Below are 15,227 nucleotides of genomic sequence, written 5' to 3'. Positions count from 1 at the left end.
GTATATAGTCTTTGTAAATGGTCTTATATAGCAGTCTTCTTCACAGTGAAGCACATTCACAGTGCTCACAGATATTCATACAAGCACAAGCCCCTTACACGCTGCCTTTTCAAGGCAGGATTGGCGATCCTTTATTACATCTCGTTTTTCTGTGTAAGGTGCAAAGCTGGAATGGCGGGCCATTTTTGTTGCGCCTATGGTCCGCCTTGTGAGGTAATACCAGAGGCAAAATAAAGGGGAGACACACTCGGTTTAGCAAGGACGAGCTGCAGTCTGGAGCCAGGTGCTACATTTTGATGACAGGTGGACTGGAGAAGCTGGGGGTCAAACCGTTGCAACTACAGTTAGGGGTTCTACTTCCTAAGACACAGCTGCCCATGTCACATACAGATCAGCACTGAAAAATGTTTATCTCTTCTACTGTGACAAATGTAAACAGTGACTATTGTCAGACACAATGGATCATATTTTCTTTGGTAAAATTACATTTATTTTATATCCAAAAATGACACCAGCCAGAGGGGTGTAACTGGAACACTGCTTTATTGTTTGGAAATATATTCGTGCTCAAATGAAGACATTCTTCGGACATCACTGATTCTCATGTATTTGTCCCATGTGGTTGTGCAACACATATCCTCTCTCTCACTGTATTAGTGGCAAGATATGACAGTCAAAAGGCTTGTTTTTCCAGTTAGCCTGTTTTCAGCAAAAAATAAATAAATAAAAATAATCGGTCATGCTACAAATGGCCTCCTAGATGGCTTGTTAAACCAACATTTGGAAATGAACAGAAGTGTAAAATCAAAAAGGCAAGCTGTTCTCTTACTAGCCCACGAACCAGTAAACAGAACACAGAGAGAGCACTTGTACTACACGACTACAAGATGTTAGTTCAGACAATCTAATCTATGTAGTGAGTTTTCATCTTACAGGTTAATTTTGAAGTCAGTACATTGTTTCTACCGTGCTCCATTTCGATTCACTCCCATGAGGTTTGAAATCCTCATTGCTGATTTTATTGACAGACTAAATAGGAAGCTAAAAGGCACGTGCCATTAAGAGATACTGCACCATAACCAAACACAGACAGTTAAGACAGCTAACCCTTAAACCATTAGATATAGCAAAATTAAAGATCCACTCCAAATGGCAGCAGTGTGTTAAGGGGGAACATGGAGCAGGGGTTAGAGCTGAAATGAGAAACGAGCAAAAAATCTGTTACACAAAGGGAGCTGTGGCTCATACTGGGGTACACTGGTGAACCAGCCGTTGCCTGCAAAGGGCTGAATGTGTGTACGTCTGTCTGCATCTGTATACCTTTATGTGCACAATATAGGAAACTAGGGGCAAGACATCTTCGCACATGTACAAAAGGGTATGCTGGTAGTGCAATCCTCTCACCAAGGCAGGCTCCACAAGTCTCAGCAAGCAGCCAGTACAACACCATGCATTGTATGCTGGTGCCCAGTATGCAGAGGTGCTGGGCAGGCCAGAGGTTTGGTTATTCTCTGAACATACAACACAAAGAAAGAAGCATGGTCAGTTACTCTCAGTGGTTCTGGTTTTACTTCAGTGCAAGACGTGGACAGGAGAGCCGAGTTACAGACACTGCTCTAATGTATATATACTATATATATATGAAAGAATATATATATATATAATATATATGTAATATAGCTCTGTATAAGTACATAGTGATTTATACATGTTTTCTTTTTAATATAGATTCTTTTTGCTTACTTACCTCTTTTTTGTGAAAAGTGACTCAAACAAATTTACTCTATCTAACACATGTCACAACCTAACAAGTGTGACAAGGGGTGTCAGCTGGAAGCCATTCTATTTCTGGTTATTAATAATTAGTTAGATTAATAGCTGTAGTTTAAATAATCCTGTATTTACAAAAAAACTACACATGCCGTTCAAATAATACATTATTTATAGCTTCTTAAAAAGTTCATTCTTAGCTTTTGCAGTTTGTGCCGTGTAGAATATAGCCTGAACTATATGTAGTTCATCCCCCCCCTCCCCAAAATGGATGAATGTGTCTATTTTTTAGATTTCCTTCTGTATACCCATGGTGATCTTGGAGAAAATGGATGGCAGTAGCTTTTATGCTTATCATTCAGAGTTTTATTTGGTTCAAGTTAACACCCACACTGATTTTGGAGATCTCATGCAGTAACTGGACTGTAGAACTCGAGAACAAATGAGGGAGCTATTTATAAGCAGGAAGTGACAACTGCATAACAGGAAGTGTAAAAGCACTGCCGTAGAGCCTGGTGCTCACAGTACCACAAGAATGCACCCAGTGCTCTATTGGTCATTTGCTATGCAGCAGAGCAATATGAAGAAAAGGACAAATGAGAGGCTCGGAGCACTTGTTAATTTCTGAAATCTGGGGCCTATCAACTAGGCATGCCACTTCTGCTTAAACCAACACATCCCAATTTGCTCGTGACATCTCCTTACAGTGTTTCCTGTATCTGCAGTTGCTTTTGGGGTGAACATTTATTCTATTGTTTTTACTGTAATGAGACCAGACTGCAGTCCATATTGACTTAATCACAGATGTAATCTGTTATCAATATAAATGCCACCATTACATGTGAGCAAAATGTTGCTGTTTCACTGAGATGCATCTAGCCCTATAATTCTAAGTGTCATAAGCAGGAAGCACTGAACCTGGCCCCTGACTGGGTGGCTGCCAGGATGAGGCAGTCAACCCAAGATCATTGTCCATCAACATGGCATAAAACACAAAACAGACAAACATGATTTCATAAACGCTCCCATCACATTCACTTGCATTTTGTTGCAGAGCTCATAGTAGTACATGTATATTATATCCTGAGAAAAAGGGATGAATTTTTCAAGCATTGCATACATTTCTAGGGTCTCTCTGTCTGGTAATGACAGTGAAAAAACAGAATGGGCAGGGCATATTTCACCCAATCCCACTCCATGGACAAAGGGCAATAAGGGGTAACAAGGCAGATCTCTTTGGCTTCTCTACACACGTTTCCATCACCCCTTCACAATTTTCACTTTCTTGTTAGGATACTAACAGCCGACAAATATGTTCCAGCACGAGACTGCTTCCCTCGACGTCATCTTAGATGTGACTTATAAAAGTGTAACATAAGACTCATTATCCACAAAACATGACAATTACACCAGAGTAAATAAACATAACAACCCCCCCTCCCCACACACACACACACACACATATATATATAAATAAGTTACATGAGATCAAATTATGTAAATAGAACAGTAATAAAAACTTCTTCCCGGTCCTTTCAGAAATGTCTAACCACCAACAGAGAATCATCAGAAAAAGAAGTTCACCATACAGTACCTGTCAAATCCCCACAGATCACTTATCACTTGTATAGGATCCCAAAATGCCCAGTCACACAACTAAAAGCAGATGGCATGGAACATTACATAGGTGCATACAAATTATAAATATAAGCTTTTTAGTTTCATAGTGTTCCACTCTTCAGTCCAAATTAAACATTTCAGGCCCATGATACACACAAACATTTGCTCCCAGATTTTACACATTCAAAATCTCCAGAGCACCTAATAACTGCTTGAATTTCACCCACTGACTCCCTATGGTGGCGTTATTTACCAACATCCATTCTTCTGTCTAGGGAGGCAGCAATTTAAACATAGCCATTTAAAATGCATTGAGTAATGAGATAAAAATTTGGATCCATTGAGATCATCAGCCTTGTATCACTTATCTTTGTAAAACAAATTACTCTGAACTTTCAAATTTTGACAATGTCTCGATCTTACAGCCGAGACACTGTTATGGTCTAAGTATTAGTGTCTTGTGGACTATGATAATTCATGCAGATTTCTGATCAAAACATGCCATCATGCAAGTCATTTCTATGCATTGAACAAGCACAATTATTTATGTTCTGAGTAAATGTAAGCCCTTGGCCCGAGTTGACCCCAATAAACAGACCCTTAATCAACTGGTGTGAAAGCCCATGTTAAAAAAAAAAAAGCATTCTGATGTGGGTATAACAAAGATAAAATGAGTAGAAGAGTTTAAGTGACATGGGCAAAATATTCAGTATTGTTCTTTCTTATTTGTTTGCATTTTTGCTGCTCAAATTAACAGTTTCTAGCTTTAATAAAAGAAAAAAGTACTTCCACCAAGCGCTGTCATTTTCCATCTCTTTGCTTTTAGAGTGTGTGTGCCATTTTCTCCTCTAGACATTTCAGTGGTAAATGACGCAGACCCACTCATTGGCTGCTTTGAGAGGACAATTCTTCAGCATCAAGAAGCATCCTTGTTTTACTACACAACACTGTCTTCCATAGGAATCCATTACTTGCTCCCAGGCGCTGGACTCCTTTAGCGGTTACTCATTCTACCTCTTTGAGTTACTTGCCTTATCTGTAGACCAGTGGTAAGTAAGCAATAGACATTTCCATGTCTGTTTTGCATTCAGTAGTCTAGATACAATGTCACACAGTATGCTGATTATGTTAAGTTTGACTGAAGTCCAGGAGTCTTCAAGCTGCTTCCCTCTGCATCAATATAAGAATGAAGTCTGTAAACAAAATTTGGGAATACCATTTTTTTTTCTGACTTGCAAATAAAATAATCTGTACCATCTGTGGGTGAGTTTCTTCTCGCTTTGCCTGAAGTTACATTATTATGATTTTTATTGTTATTACTGTGATTATTAATCCGACACTTTAACATTTTGATTCCCTGATGTCTTTTTGGTTTCTTCCTTTCTCTTTTCTCTCTCCCTTGCCCTCATTGTTGTCATCCTGCTTCTCCTTGTCAGGTTTGGTTACACTGTCATAAGAGGGCAGGGAGGCAGTTGAGGGAGTGCCCTCCTTTTCTTGTTCCTGATTGTTCCCGCCATTCTCCACTTTGTTATTGGTTGGTTTGCGCTTACAGACAAAACCCCGCCTAGCCAGGTAGAAGCGGTAGGCCCTTTGAATGATTCTAGCTGACACATCCTCCTGCTTGCGCCTCAGAGTGGTGGTTATTGGTTCATAAGAGACCTTGGAGGGATTGGCTGCCACAAAACGCTCCTCCATTTGTTGCCTCAGCATGTCCAACTCACCGCTGTCACCCAGCACACGCTTGGTGAAGGCAAACAGAATATCCAGGCAGTGGATGCGGTCGCCACTCACCATAGGCATGTCCATGGCGATCAGTTCGATGGTGTTGGGCTTGGGGACTCGGAGTGGGTGTTCAAGCGCATCAGCAAAGTCAGAAAGCTTGGCATAGGCAATGAACTGAGAGGCATCAGGGTCAAACTTCTCCCAAATCTCATAAAAGGTCTCAAAGTCATCCTCACTGAGTGGGTCAGCACTCTCCTCTGTGGCCACACTGAAGTTCTCCAGAATGATGGCAATGTACATGTTGACCACAATTAGAAAAGAAATGATGATGTACATAACAAAGAAGAAAATGCCCACAGAAGGGTTGCCACAGTCTCCTGTGACCGGGGTGCCAGGATTCTCCCATAAGGGGTCGCAGTCTGGAGGATAGTTAAGAATGGGCAGCAGCAGGCCATCCCAGCCAGCTGATGTGGTGATCATAAACAGGATGATCATGCTGTTGCCGAATGTCTCAAAGTTGTACAGGTCATCAATTCCAGCCCCATGTTTCACATAGCCAAAGTTGGACATGCCGAAGATGGAGAAAATGAACATAACCAGAAAAAGTAGAAGGCCAATGTTGAACAAAGCAGGAAGGGACATCATAAGGGCAAAGAGCAGAGTTCGGATTCCCTTGGCACCTTTGATGAGACGCAGGATTCTGCCGATACGAGCCAGACGAATCACCCTGAAGAGTGTTGGTGACACAAAGTACTTCTCAATTATGTCAGCCAGAAACATTCCTAAAGTAAAAATGGAGCAAAAAGACAGAACGTGTTTAGTTAACATATAGGGGATATTATTACTCACTGACTATAGAGTGCCATAGGAATGATGTTTTGTAGGCCAACCTGGAAGTTGGCATCACCCTGGTTCCTTCGACAAAAAGCCAACAGGATTTTTCCATAGGCTTTTGGATTATTGCAGAAAATAAGATCTATGACATGTTTTGTTCAGCAAGATAATCTTCATAAGTGAACACAACCTTTATTATTTTTGAAGCCCAAATACATTCATCAGAAGTAAAAAGCTATTGTTAGGCTATAAACAAACTACACAATGGTCCTATGAATTCAACATCACCACCACAGCTTCCAACTTGTAATCTGATTTACAGTATAGTGCTTACCTCTTCTACAAAATCCTTCCCTCTTATCATGACCCGATCTAGCTAGTGATCATTGCTGTGTCAGAATAAGTTTGCAAGCGCATGAATTTAAATACAACAATGCTGCAAAAGCAAGCTAGTGAGTAGATGAGTCTCTGTGTTCAGTGTGATGACATGTAAATCCCTCACAGTCTCTGCAGTCTCATTTAGCCACCTGTTAGCAACCGCCTTTTTAAAGACAAAAAAAAATATATCATAGACCAAAACGTGAAAATCTTGTGTTAACCACAGACCTTATTCCAGGGATCTAACCAAAACCCATTCAAAAAACCCACTGACTTCGGGGCCACGGAACCAGAAGTGCAAAAACGCTACCTCAGTTCAGGGTTTTAGGACTCACTACTATGGCACTCTTTAAAACACATTACAGTATTATGCCTGTAAGTACAGAAAGCACAAAGGTTCCAGTTAAATGTATAAATATTCCTGAAAGATCATACAACACTAAGTATACTTTTATTCCCTATAAATTGATTGGAGGTAAAGCAAAGTAAATTCTTTTTTTTTTAATACAATATAATTATTAAACCAGCAGTATTACTTTTTAATGTATTTAGTTATTTTTTTTGCTTGTCTGAAACCTTTCACTGCTTGTTTGGTTTCCTCAATTACTACAATCTATAGACTTCACTGTGAACAGTTTTCATTTCAACTACAAAACTACTAAAATTTACACTTCATCCTTCACAAGGGCTTTTTTTTTTGTCTTTTTATTTTTACTTTTATCTGTTGACATTGTTACATTCTGACTTGTTTAATAATCTCTTATCCTGCCAGATCTCTGTGGATAATGAGGTTTTCCTAAAATAATTGTTGTGAGCACCACAGCTGAAATTCCATTTGCCTCCACTGTATCTGGGTAACACAGGAATTCAGAGAGAGATATCTCAAAACCAAAATAAATCACAAGGCTTTATACCACTGGAGGAAAATGACAAATAACTTATTTTTGGCTCTTTAAACATCTGGGTGTGCTGCGCCATCCACAAGAGACCAAAGAGATCAAAGATTTTTATTGTCAATTCACTATATGTGCAGGACATACAGAAAATAGAAATAGCATTTCTTTCTCACAACCATTTATATGAGGAAGCTGTCAGCAGGTTCTAGTCAAGCTGCTTCACATTTCGTTACCCATGCATGAATAACCCCTCTGAATACTTGCCTACAATTGAGAGGATGACCACAACCACATCGAAGATGTTCCAGCCGTTGGTGAAATAGTAGTGACGCAGTGCAAAGAGTTTCAGTAAAAATTCACCAGTGAAGACCACAATGAAGACGAGGTTGACCCAGTAAAGTATATTCTCTGTATCCTTGGACTGATTATCTGTCTCCACCATCATGGTGACCATGTTGAGGCAGATGAGCATCATGATAGAGATGTCAAACACCTGCTGCGTCACAAAGTCAAACACCATGCCCTGGATTTTGTTCTGAGGAGAAAGGCGGGAAATAAAGGAAGGGATGTTTGGTCTTTTTCCCCCTTTTCCATCTTTAGAAATCTACAATTACAAACCTGCTTGGTAATAAAAATGAAGAGAACAAAACAGGATTTACCTGAGGCCTGGGTATTGGTTTTTGTGGTTTTTTTGACCCTAGTTTCTTCATGGCATTGTAGTATTTCTTCTGCTCTTCTGTCATGAAGATATCCTGACCTCCAAAGTAAAGTGACAAAAACAATTTGGTTACAATCTGCCACAATTTATAACTCTCATAATACAAATATAGGTTAACATAAGGGCTCAAATGACTGTGTATTGACAGGTGCAATACAAACCGTGTCTCATATTTGTTTACAGTGTTTAGATTCTCCGTTTAAAAGAATCACCTGACATTTTGTGCTGAATCTCAGCCACTCATTCCACTCTCATGAGTGCTACCACCAGCAGATAGGTAGCTTAGTTCAGAAAAACACTCCTTCCAGCTCATTTAAAACTCAATCCCCTGGTTTCTTTACGCTAAGCTAAACTAATAGACTGCTGGCTGTAAACCTCATGATTAATAGACAGGGTGAGAGCGGTATCAATCTTTTCATCAAACTAACATCTAGAAAGTGAATAAATGAAAATTTCCAAAATCTTTACCTCATCTACAAAGCAGTGTGTTCTGAGAAGGTGAGAGGTGAGGAAAATAAATCTTATCTTTTTCTTTTGTTGGTTGAAGTTGTCAATGATGACACCAATGAAGAGGTTTAGGGTGAAGAACGAGCCAAAGATGATAAAGATGACAAAGTAGATATACATGTAAAGGTTGTCCTCGTATATGGGCTGTTGGCCCACCTGTGAAGTAGCAAAAGTGAAAAAATATACACAAAACCCTACTGCAAATTAATCTGAAAAGTTACTTTAAACTTGAACAAAACCCTACTGCAAATTAATCTGAAGTTACTTTAAATTTGAAAAAAGCTTACCTTTCGAGAATCTATTGCTGCATACATAATGTCCATCCAGCCTTTGAATGTTGCCTGTTAAGTGAGCAGACACATTGTGTGAGAAAACAGGTTAAATGACTGAAGAGAATAAAAAATTATAAGTGACAGTAAAAGTTTCTCACCACTTGCAGGAGTGCCAGGTATCCTGCGCCCACATTGTCAAAATTAATCTTGACATTTTTCCATCTGACTTCAGAGTAGTTTGCATTAATTAATGCTAAACACTCTGTTTCGTTGTTGACTACGTTGGGAAGAAAGTATTCCTCCGCCGTCTCATTGTAACAATAGTGATATTTTCCAGCAAACAGGTTGACACCCATGATGCTGAAGATGAGCCAAAAGATGAGACACACCAGTAGCACGTTCATGATGGAGGGAATTGCACCCACCAAGGCATTGACCACAACCTGAAGAGAACAATAGGGAAACAGAAACGCTCACTTAGCAATCACACGCCAGCTGCATGAAGATGTTCACACATAAGACCATCAGTACACACATAGACAGAAATGCACATTCTTTCCCTCCAAACTCTAATAGTGTCCATCGCAACAAAGTACAAGGGGGTGTAACAATACTTGATATTCATTGTGGATTTCTGGAGTAGGACCAAAACATATTTTAAGATACAAGGTTGTTGACATGTTCAAAGAGTAGAGACAGTTCTGACAACATGAATGACATTTGATTAAACCCAAACCGAGCCCAACGGGACCAATCGGTACCTGAGGTTTCGGACAGAAATTTAGGAATTATGTTCGGGTCCGGGTCGAGTTCAGAACATTAGACTACATGGCTGGAGCACTCAGATGATTGTTTTGCTTAATGAAATAGGGGAAAACCTGGTACAAACTCAATTGCGTCAGACTCGGTTCGGGTTTGGTTCAGACATAAGATACTATAAGCTTGTTGATTTTGGCTCAGGCACAGACACCATACTCGCAGGCACAGGTCGGGTTCAAACAGAAATATGTGGCCCAATTCAAGCTCTACTCTGACATTCGGTTCTAACCGATTACATTACAATCCATTTTTGTATCACATTTTTGTATTTTCTATGCAATGTATTGTGCCACGATATATTGTTACACCCCTATAAAATGCAATTATTCTTTAGTGAGACATCCAAATATTGTAACTAGGCATGAATGGATATGTGAATTGTACACCATCATATATACAGTACAGTACAGTACATGTTCACCCAAGTCAACAACTAATGACTCTGTAGCAATAAGTTAGATTTGCCAAGTTAAAATGACAACTTAGGAACTTGATGGCAAATGAGTTTTTATTTAGGCCTACCATAAAGAAAGCAACTATTGCTTAGTATCCCCAAAGATGTACTGTGTAGGCTGCTACTACTACAGGGTTGCACTGTACAGGGCTATGATTATTGCATGTGACTATACAACTATACTGCACTTAAGCAGTGGGGGCATGTTGGAGGAGAGAAGGCTTAGTTTAAGGAGGGCAACGTGAATGTGCATTTCAAAACACACAGGTGCCATGATAACAGAAAGCCAAATAATCCACAACTATACATGCAAACATCAAATTCTAGTGTTCTAATAATATAATATACTGACAATGCATCCATATAATCAGTTTATATAACTACTGCAATTATGACAATTATATGATGAAATTCACTGAGGAGTGGTGAGCGAGGATGGTGGGGGAGGGGGTATGCAACCAGAAGTTTGTTGATCTTCCAGTGTGACAATGCCAAAGCCAAACTGTGATAAGATCAGATAACAGGACACTTGAGGAAGAGCAGCAGTCAGAAGATGCTGTGTCTGGACATTGCCAAGATTTATTTTTCTACCCAGCAACAACCAGAGGCTGATCTAACTCATCACACATTAAAGCAATGATCAGTAGAACTCCATTATCATTGTAAAAGAAAAGTTTGAGGCTTTCTCAGGCAAAACTCAGTACAGAGCCCACCAGTGGTCACATGGCATTAGAACTGCAGACACAGCTGTGCACCATATCCCTTTTTTTGCCATATCGTATAACAACTGGGGGCTCTGCGGCTCAGAATGTTTTTTTTCACAGGTATCTGTTTGATTGTTCAGACTGCACAACTTCAGTCTACATTAACCCTGTTGTGTCATTCAGTTTGAACAGGTTTTGTGTGATGTTCATACCAACCTCAAGTTCAGCTGGTACCGAATATATCCGAGCTGAGTCATAATTATGTAGTGTTGCATCACTCACGTCAAACTCCCCGTTATGGTCTAGTCTTTCATAAGGTATGGACTAGATTTCTATGTTGTTGTGTTATTATTTTTAATGGATAACTCACTGCAAATTGTCTTCAAATAGCACTAAATTTTGAATATATGAAATGAAATATGATAAATCAAATCAGATGTATTAACGACCATCTGAGATGATCTGCATCCATGCAAAATGCTTCTCATTAATAAAAGCGGTAACCTAAAAATTTCCCCGTAAAGTCATTTAAAAAAAAGTTCTAAATTGCCATCTCTAGCATGCGTTGATGCTTTTACTTAAACCACATGCAGAAGGACCAGCTGCCTGGTATCTTAGGTCTTACCCTCATCCCTTCAAAACGTGACAGGGCCCTGAGGGGTCTCAAGGCCCTCAGTGTCCTGAGTGATTTAATCGGGCCTAGATCGGAGAAGCCCAAAGCATTAGCTATAAGGCTGACTATAGACACCTACACAGATAGGGAAAGGAAGAGAGAGGAAGACAGAAGCAAAGGAAGAGAGGATCCACATAGTTAGAGGGGATATAGAGAGAAAGATAGAGCCTATATATACTGTAAGGATAGCTGAATGGTGGTTATATACATATAAGTACATATATAGTTTAGATATGTATAAGTTTCTTTGGAACATAAGTTATTACAATAGACAAAGGCCAATAAAGTGTGCATGACCCAAGTTTTCTTTTTCTTGTGTTTGTTTTCTTATGTTTGTGTTTGGTTTAGTTTGGCAAGCCAGTCTAGCCTGATAACCAGCTTAACAGCACAGTGAGCACACCTGGAAAGAAACTTGTGGTTGACACAGTGAGAGGAAGAGAAGATAAAGAGTCAAACAAAGGGAAAAAATTAGAGGAGAGATGTATTCACAGACACTAAATCAATGTGACACAATAATATACACACAGTCCACGGTACAAAACAGTACAGTTTCCACACCAGAGCATTGTACTTAAAGGGGGAGAGAAAATGCAGAAGATTGAGGACAACTTTCAGGGTTAGAAGAGAGGATAACCTGTGAAAGTACAAGTCCCAAACCTTACCCTGGACCCTCAAACACCGACCCCTCAGTTCCTCTCGACAGCTGCACAATGTCTCTCTTAACCTAAAAAGAGAGACATTTATCGGTACCTGCTGTGAGAGAGAGGACAGGTCAACATTAGGGTAGATAATTGCATGGGAGGTCAGGATTAGTTATCTTTATAAGACATGGGCCACTTTGGAATATACAGAGATTTCAATACAGTATATTGAAGGTTTTCTATTGGAGGAGGAGGCATTTGACCAGCACTGGATCCCAGCGCATAACATGCAGAAACTGACTTTCATACTCTGAGTTATAAATTAGGTGTGTGTGTGTGTGAATGAATAAATGAAGTGCTACATTTAATAATGGCAACACAGTTGCCAGGAGGTGGCATCCAGTCTCCCATCTGTGCTTGTCAGGTTTAGCTATTAAACCAGACCGTGATCTTTCTCTAATCTTAACCAAACAGAACCATAAGAAGTTTAATACTGCTGTAGCCACTGTAAGTGGCTATTGTACTGTACTATTTTAATTTTAGGAGCAATCAAATACATTCTGTGAAGTTTTTACTGATACATTTCTTCATTATGTCAGTAAAAACAATCAAGTCATAGCTAGATTTGCTACAATGTATTTGTTGCAAATTATTAATTTTTAGGAGATAGGGCTGCTGTTGTGCAGTCTCAACAGCTACACATTATAATACTCACAAAAGTGGCATGAATATATAGAAGGGTTCTGCATCGAATTGCATTGTATTTGTCATCCAGCTGTTCTGACCAAACTATACAATGCATATTTTAGCAGGGATTCATCAAATTAATCCGTGGGTCTGTAGTAACAGTGGACACCTTCAGCTTCTAGCAGGCATAGTATGGATCTAACATGCTAACTCTCTAGAATCTGGTTCATTATGCAAGGTCGGGCCAATGTACTGAAAAAACAGCAACTGATGACACAGTGACAAACAGTTGCATAGTATGGCATTTTCACCGTGCATGATCATTTGGTTGGTTCCTCTTGACACCTTCTACTGGTCAGTTGCCCTGAACATTGGCATCTATGGGTATTCACAGGAAACATCCTCAGGATTTTTGCTGAATCCCTGACCTTTTGTGGGGCAACCCCATAAGGTGAATATGTACCCTTTTGGCCATGAAAGATAAAGATATCTGGGAAATTAGTGACCAGATTTTAGGCAGGTTTGGCCTAGAAATTAAGTTAAGGTCCCCTTATGATGAATCCAGCCTGACCATTCTTCTAATGCTTCTAGCAAGCCAAATTTATCACTTGTTATATAAATATTATGAAAAAAAAACTGTATTGTTCATACCCAAGTCATGCTCAACTAAGGCAGAAACTCCACAGATGGTATGACGTGAATAATGTACATTCTTCTTAATTAGAATTATAAAATAATTAGAATAAAAAATAGGCTATTATCAATGATTGAGAAATTTAAAAATGTTATGAGACAAACTATTCAAAATAATATTGTGATGTCTCCTTTATGTACAAAAGAGCTATATGCATCTAGATAAATCAGTTACACTGCTTTATTAATTGTATTATGTACTGTATTACTCAGCTCATGAAGGTGTATTTTGTCATCTGACTAACAGTAATAGTGTATGGTTGTTCCTAGGGATTTGTTTATAATTTAGAAATTAAATAAAATCAACAAAGCTCCTAAGCTTGATTGATACCTGATGCGGACAGACATAAAGAGAAGTTCAGAACACCAACAGTAACACAATATACATTAGTGAAACTTTAACATGTGACATGATGAGTCATTTTTACATGGCAGGAATGTTAAATGAATGATAGACAGACTGGCTCCTCACAGTCAAGGATGGCAGAAGACTGGTGGTCAAAGGATGATGGACGACTTACCAATTAATACACAAGCCAACATACAACACATATGAGAAGAATATGGAAGACGACTGGGACCACTGATAAAAATTGATATTCTGAGAAACCATATATGGGAAAAAAAAAACAACCCTTTTTTTTAGGTTAACCGCAATACACGATAGTGAATATTACTTGGTCACATGCAACTGCTATTAATCCTGGTATAATTACATAATCTGGAATCATTTGAGTCAAAAAAATGGCAAACACATAAGACAGTGGACTATGATGTCCCAAGACTTTTCTCAGAATTTTCATAATTTATTACATGGCCCCTGCAGCGTATGACAGTGCTACAACATATAAATACACCAAAATGACAACTTTAATTTCCTGAAAAAGAGTCACTATCTGGAAGGCAGTAAATAATTTAGTTCTCATTTTGCAACAGTAAGTGGGTGGGAACATAAAATCCTGCCCTATGTCTACAAAGCAAAACTGCTTTTCTCATCTTCACTGAAGTCCTGCTAGCTTAGGTTAACATTGATCTTGTACATTGTTCTGGTCTGCCGTGGTAAAGGACGTCCCAAAGCTCGTATTTCTGCTCTGAGAACCAAGGAGGGAGGAGGCAGCCTGGAGGAGCTTTAACTGAGGATATACAAGAGTATCCTTCTTGGGCTGACATGCCCCTTTATTGGAAATCAGTTTGTGATCGGACGCTTCACACAAACGATCAGAGGAAATGACATCTCATGTCAGTTACTCTCATTCTTCTCTCCTTGCATCTTTTCTTTGCATCTTACTTGTGCAGGAATAAGTAGGAAATAAAAGATGTTAGTGAGGTAAACATGGATGCAGTTAGTGGAATTGGGATTCACCATTTCACCATATAATGCATAACCTGACCCTATGCATCTACCTCTGATTACTCCCAAGCCTTGGGATCTGAGGTTTAAGATCAAGATCAAGATCAAAGATTTTTATTGTCAATTCACAATATGTGCCTGACATACAGAAAATCGAAATACCATTTCTCTCTCACCTAGTATTGAATGCCATACCATTTAAGAAACTAAAATAGAATAAAAATAGAATAAGAAAACTAAATTAAAGTAATTAGGATAAAACTAAAGGTAACTAAATCACTGACAGTAGTGCAAATAATAACCAGAAGATTGTCAGATGGTTGTATAGGTTGTCTAATGTCTCACTTGTTTCAACAGGAAATTGCAGCACATTAACGGTACAGCCAGACAGAGTATGGCAAAGCTGTCAAGACACCACAGCTCCATGCTGTCAGTCCAAATACAGCCACTGGAATAGTAAGCTCTGACCTGCATTATACATATGTCCA

General features: G+C 39.1%; 1 protein-coding gene across 1 annotated transcript in view; it reads right to left on the bottom strand.

The window, feature by feature from the left end:
• Positions 1-537: 537 nt before the first annotated feature.
• scn8ab (sodium channel, voltage gated, type VIII, alpha subunit b) overlaps positions 538-15,227 on the bottom strand; it is a 51,158-nt gene continuing 36,468 nt past the window's right edge. Inside the window, 7 exon segments of the mRNA XM_020593259.1 lie at positions 538-5,894; positions 7,485-7,755; positions 7,880-7,984; positions 8,464-8,601; positions 8,733-8,786; positions 8,876-9,160; positions 11,320-11,442. Coding sequence (XP_020448915.1) covers positions 4,732-5,894; positions 7,485-7,755; positions 7,880-7,984; positions 8,464-8,601; positions 8,733-8,786; positions 8,876-9,160; positions 11,320-11,442 — 2,139 coding nt within the window. The 3' untranslated portion in view covers positions 538-4,731.

This window comes from Monopterus albus, unplaced genomic scaffold (genome assembly GCF_001952655.1).
Source record: "Monopterus albus unplaced genomic scaffold, M_albus_1.0 scaffold18.1, whole genome shotgun sequence".
Classification (NCBI taxonomy): Eukaryota; Metazoa; Chordata; class Actinopteri; order Synbranchiformes; family Synbranchidae; genus Monopterus; species Monopterus albus.
The sequence above is the reverse complement of the archived record's forward strand: the minus strand, read 5'-3'. Positions and strand labels throughout refer to the sequence as shown.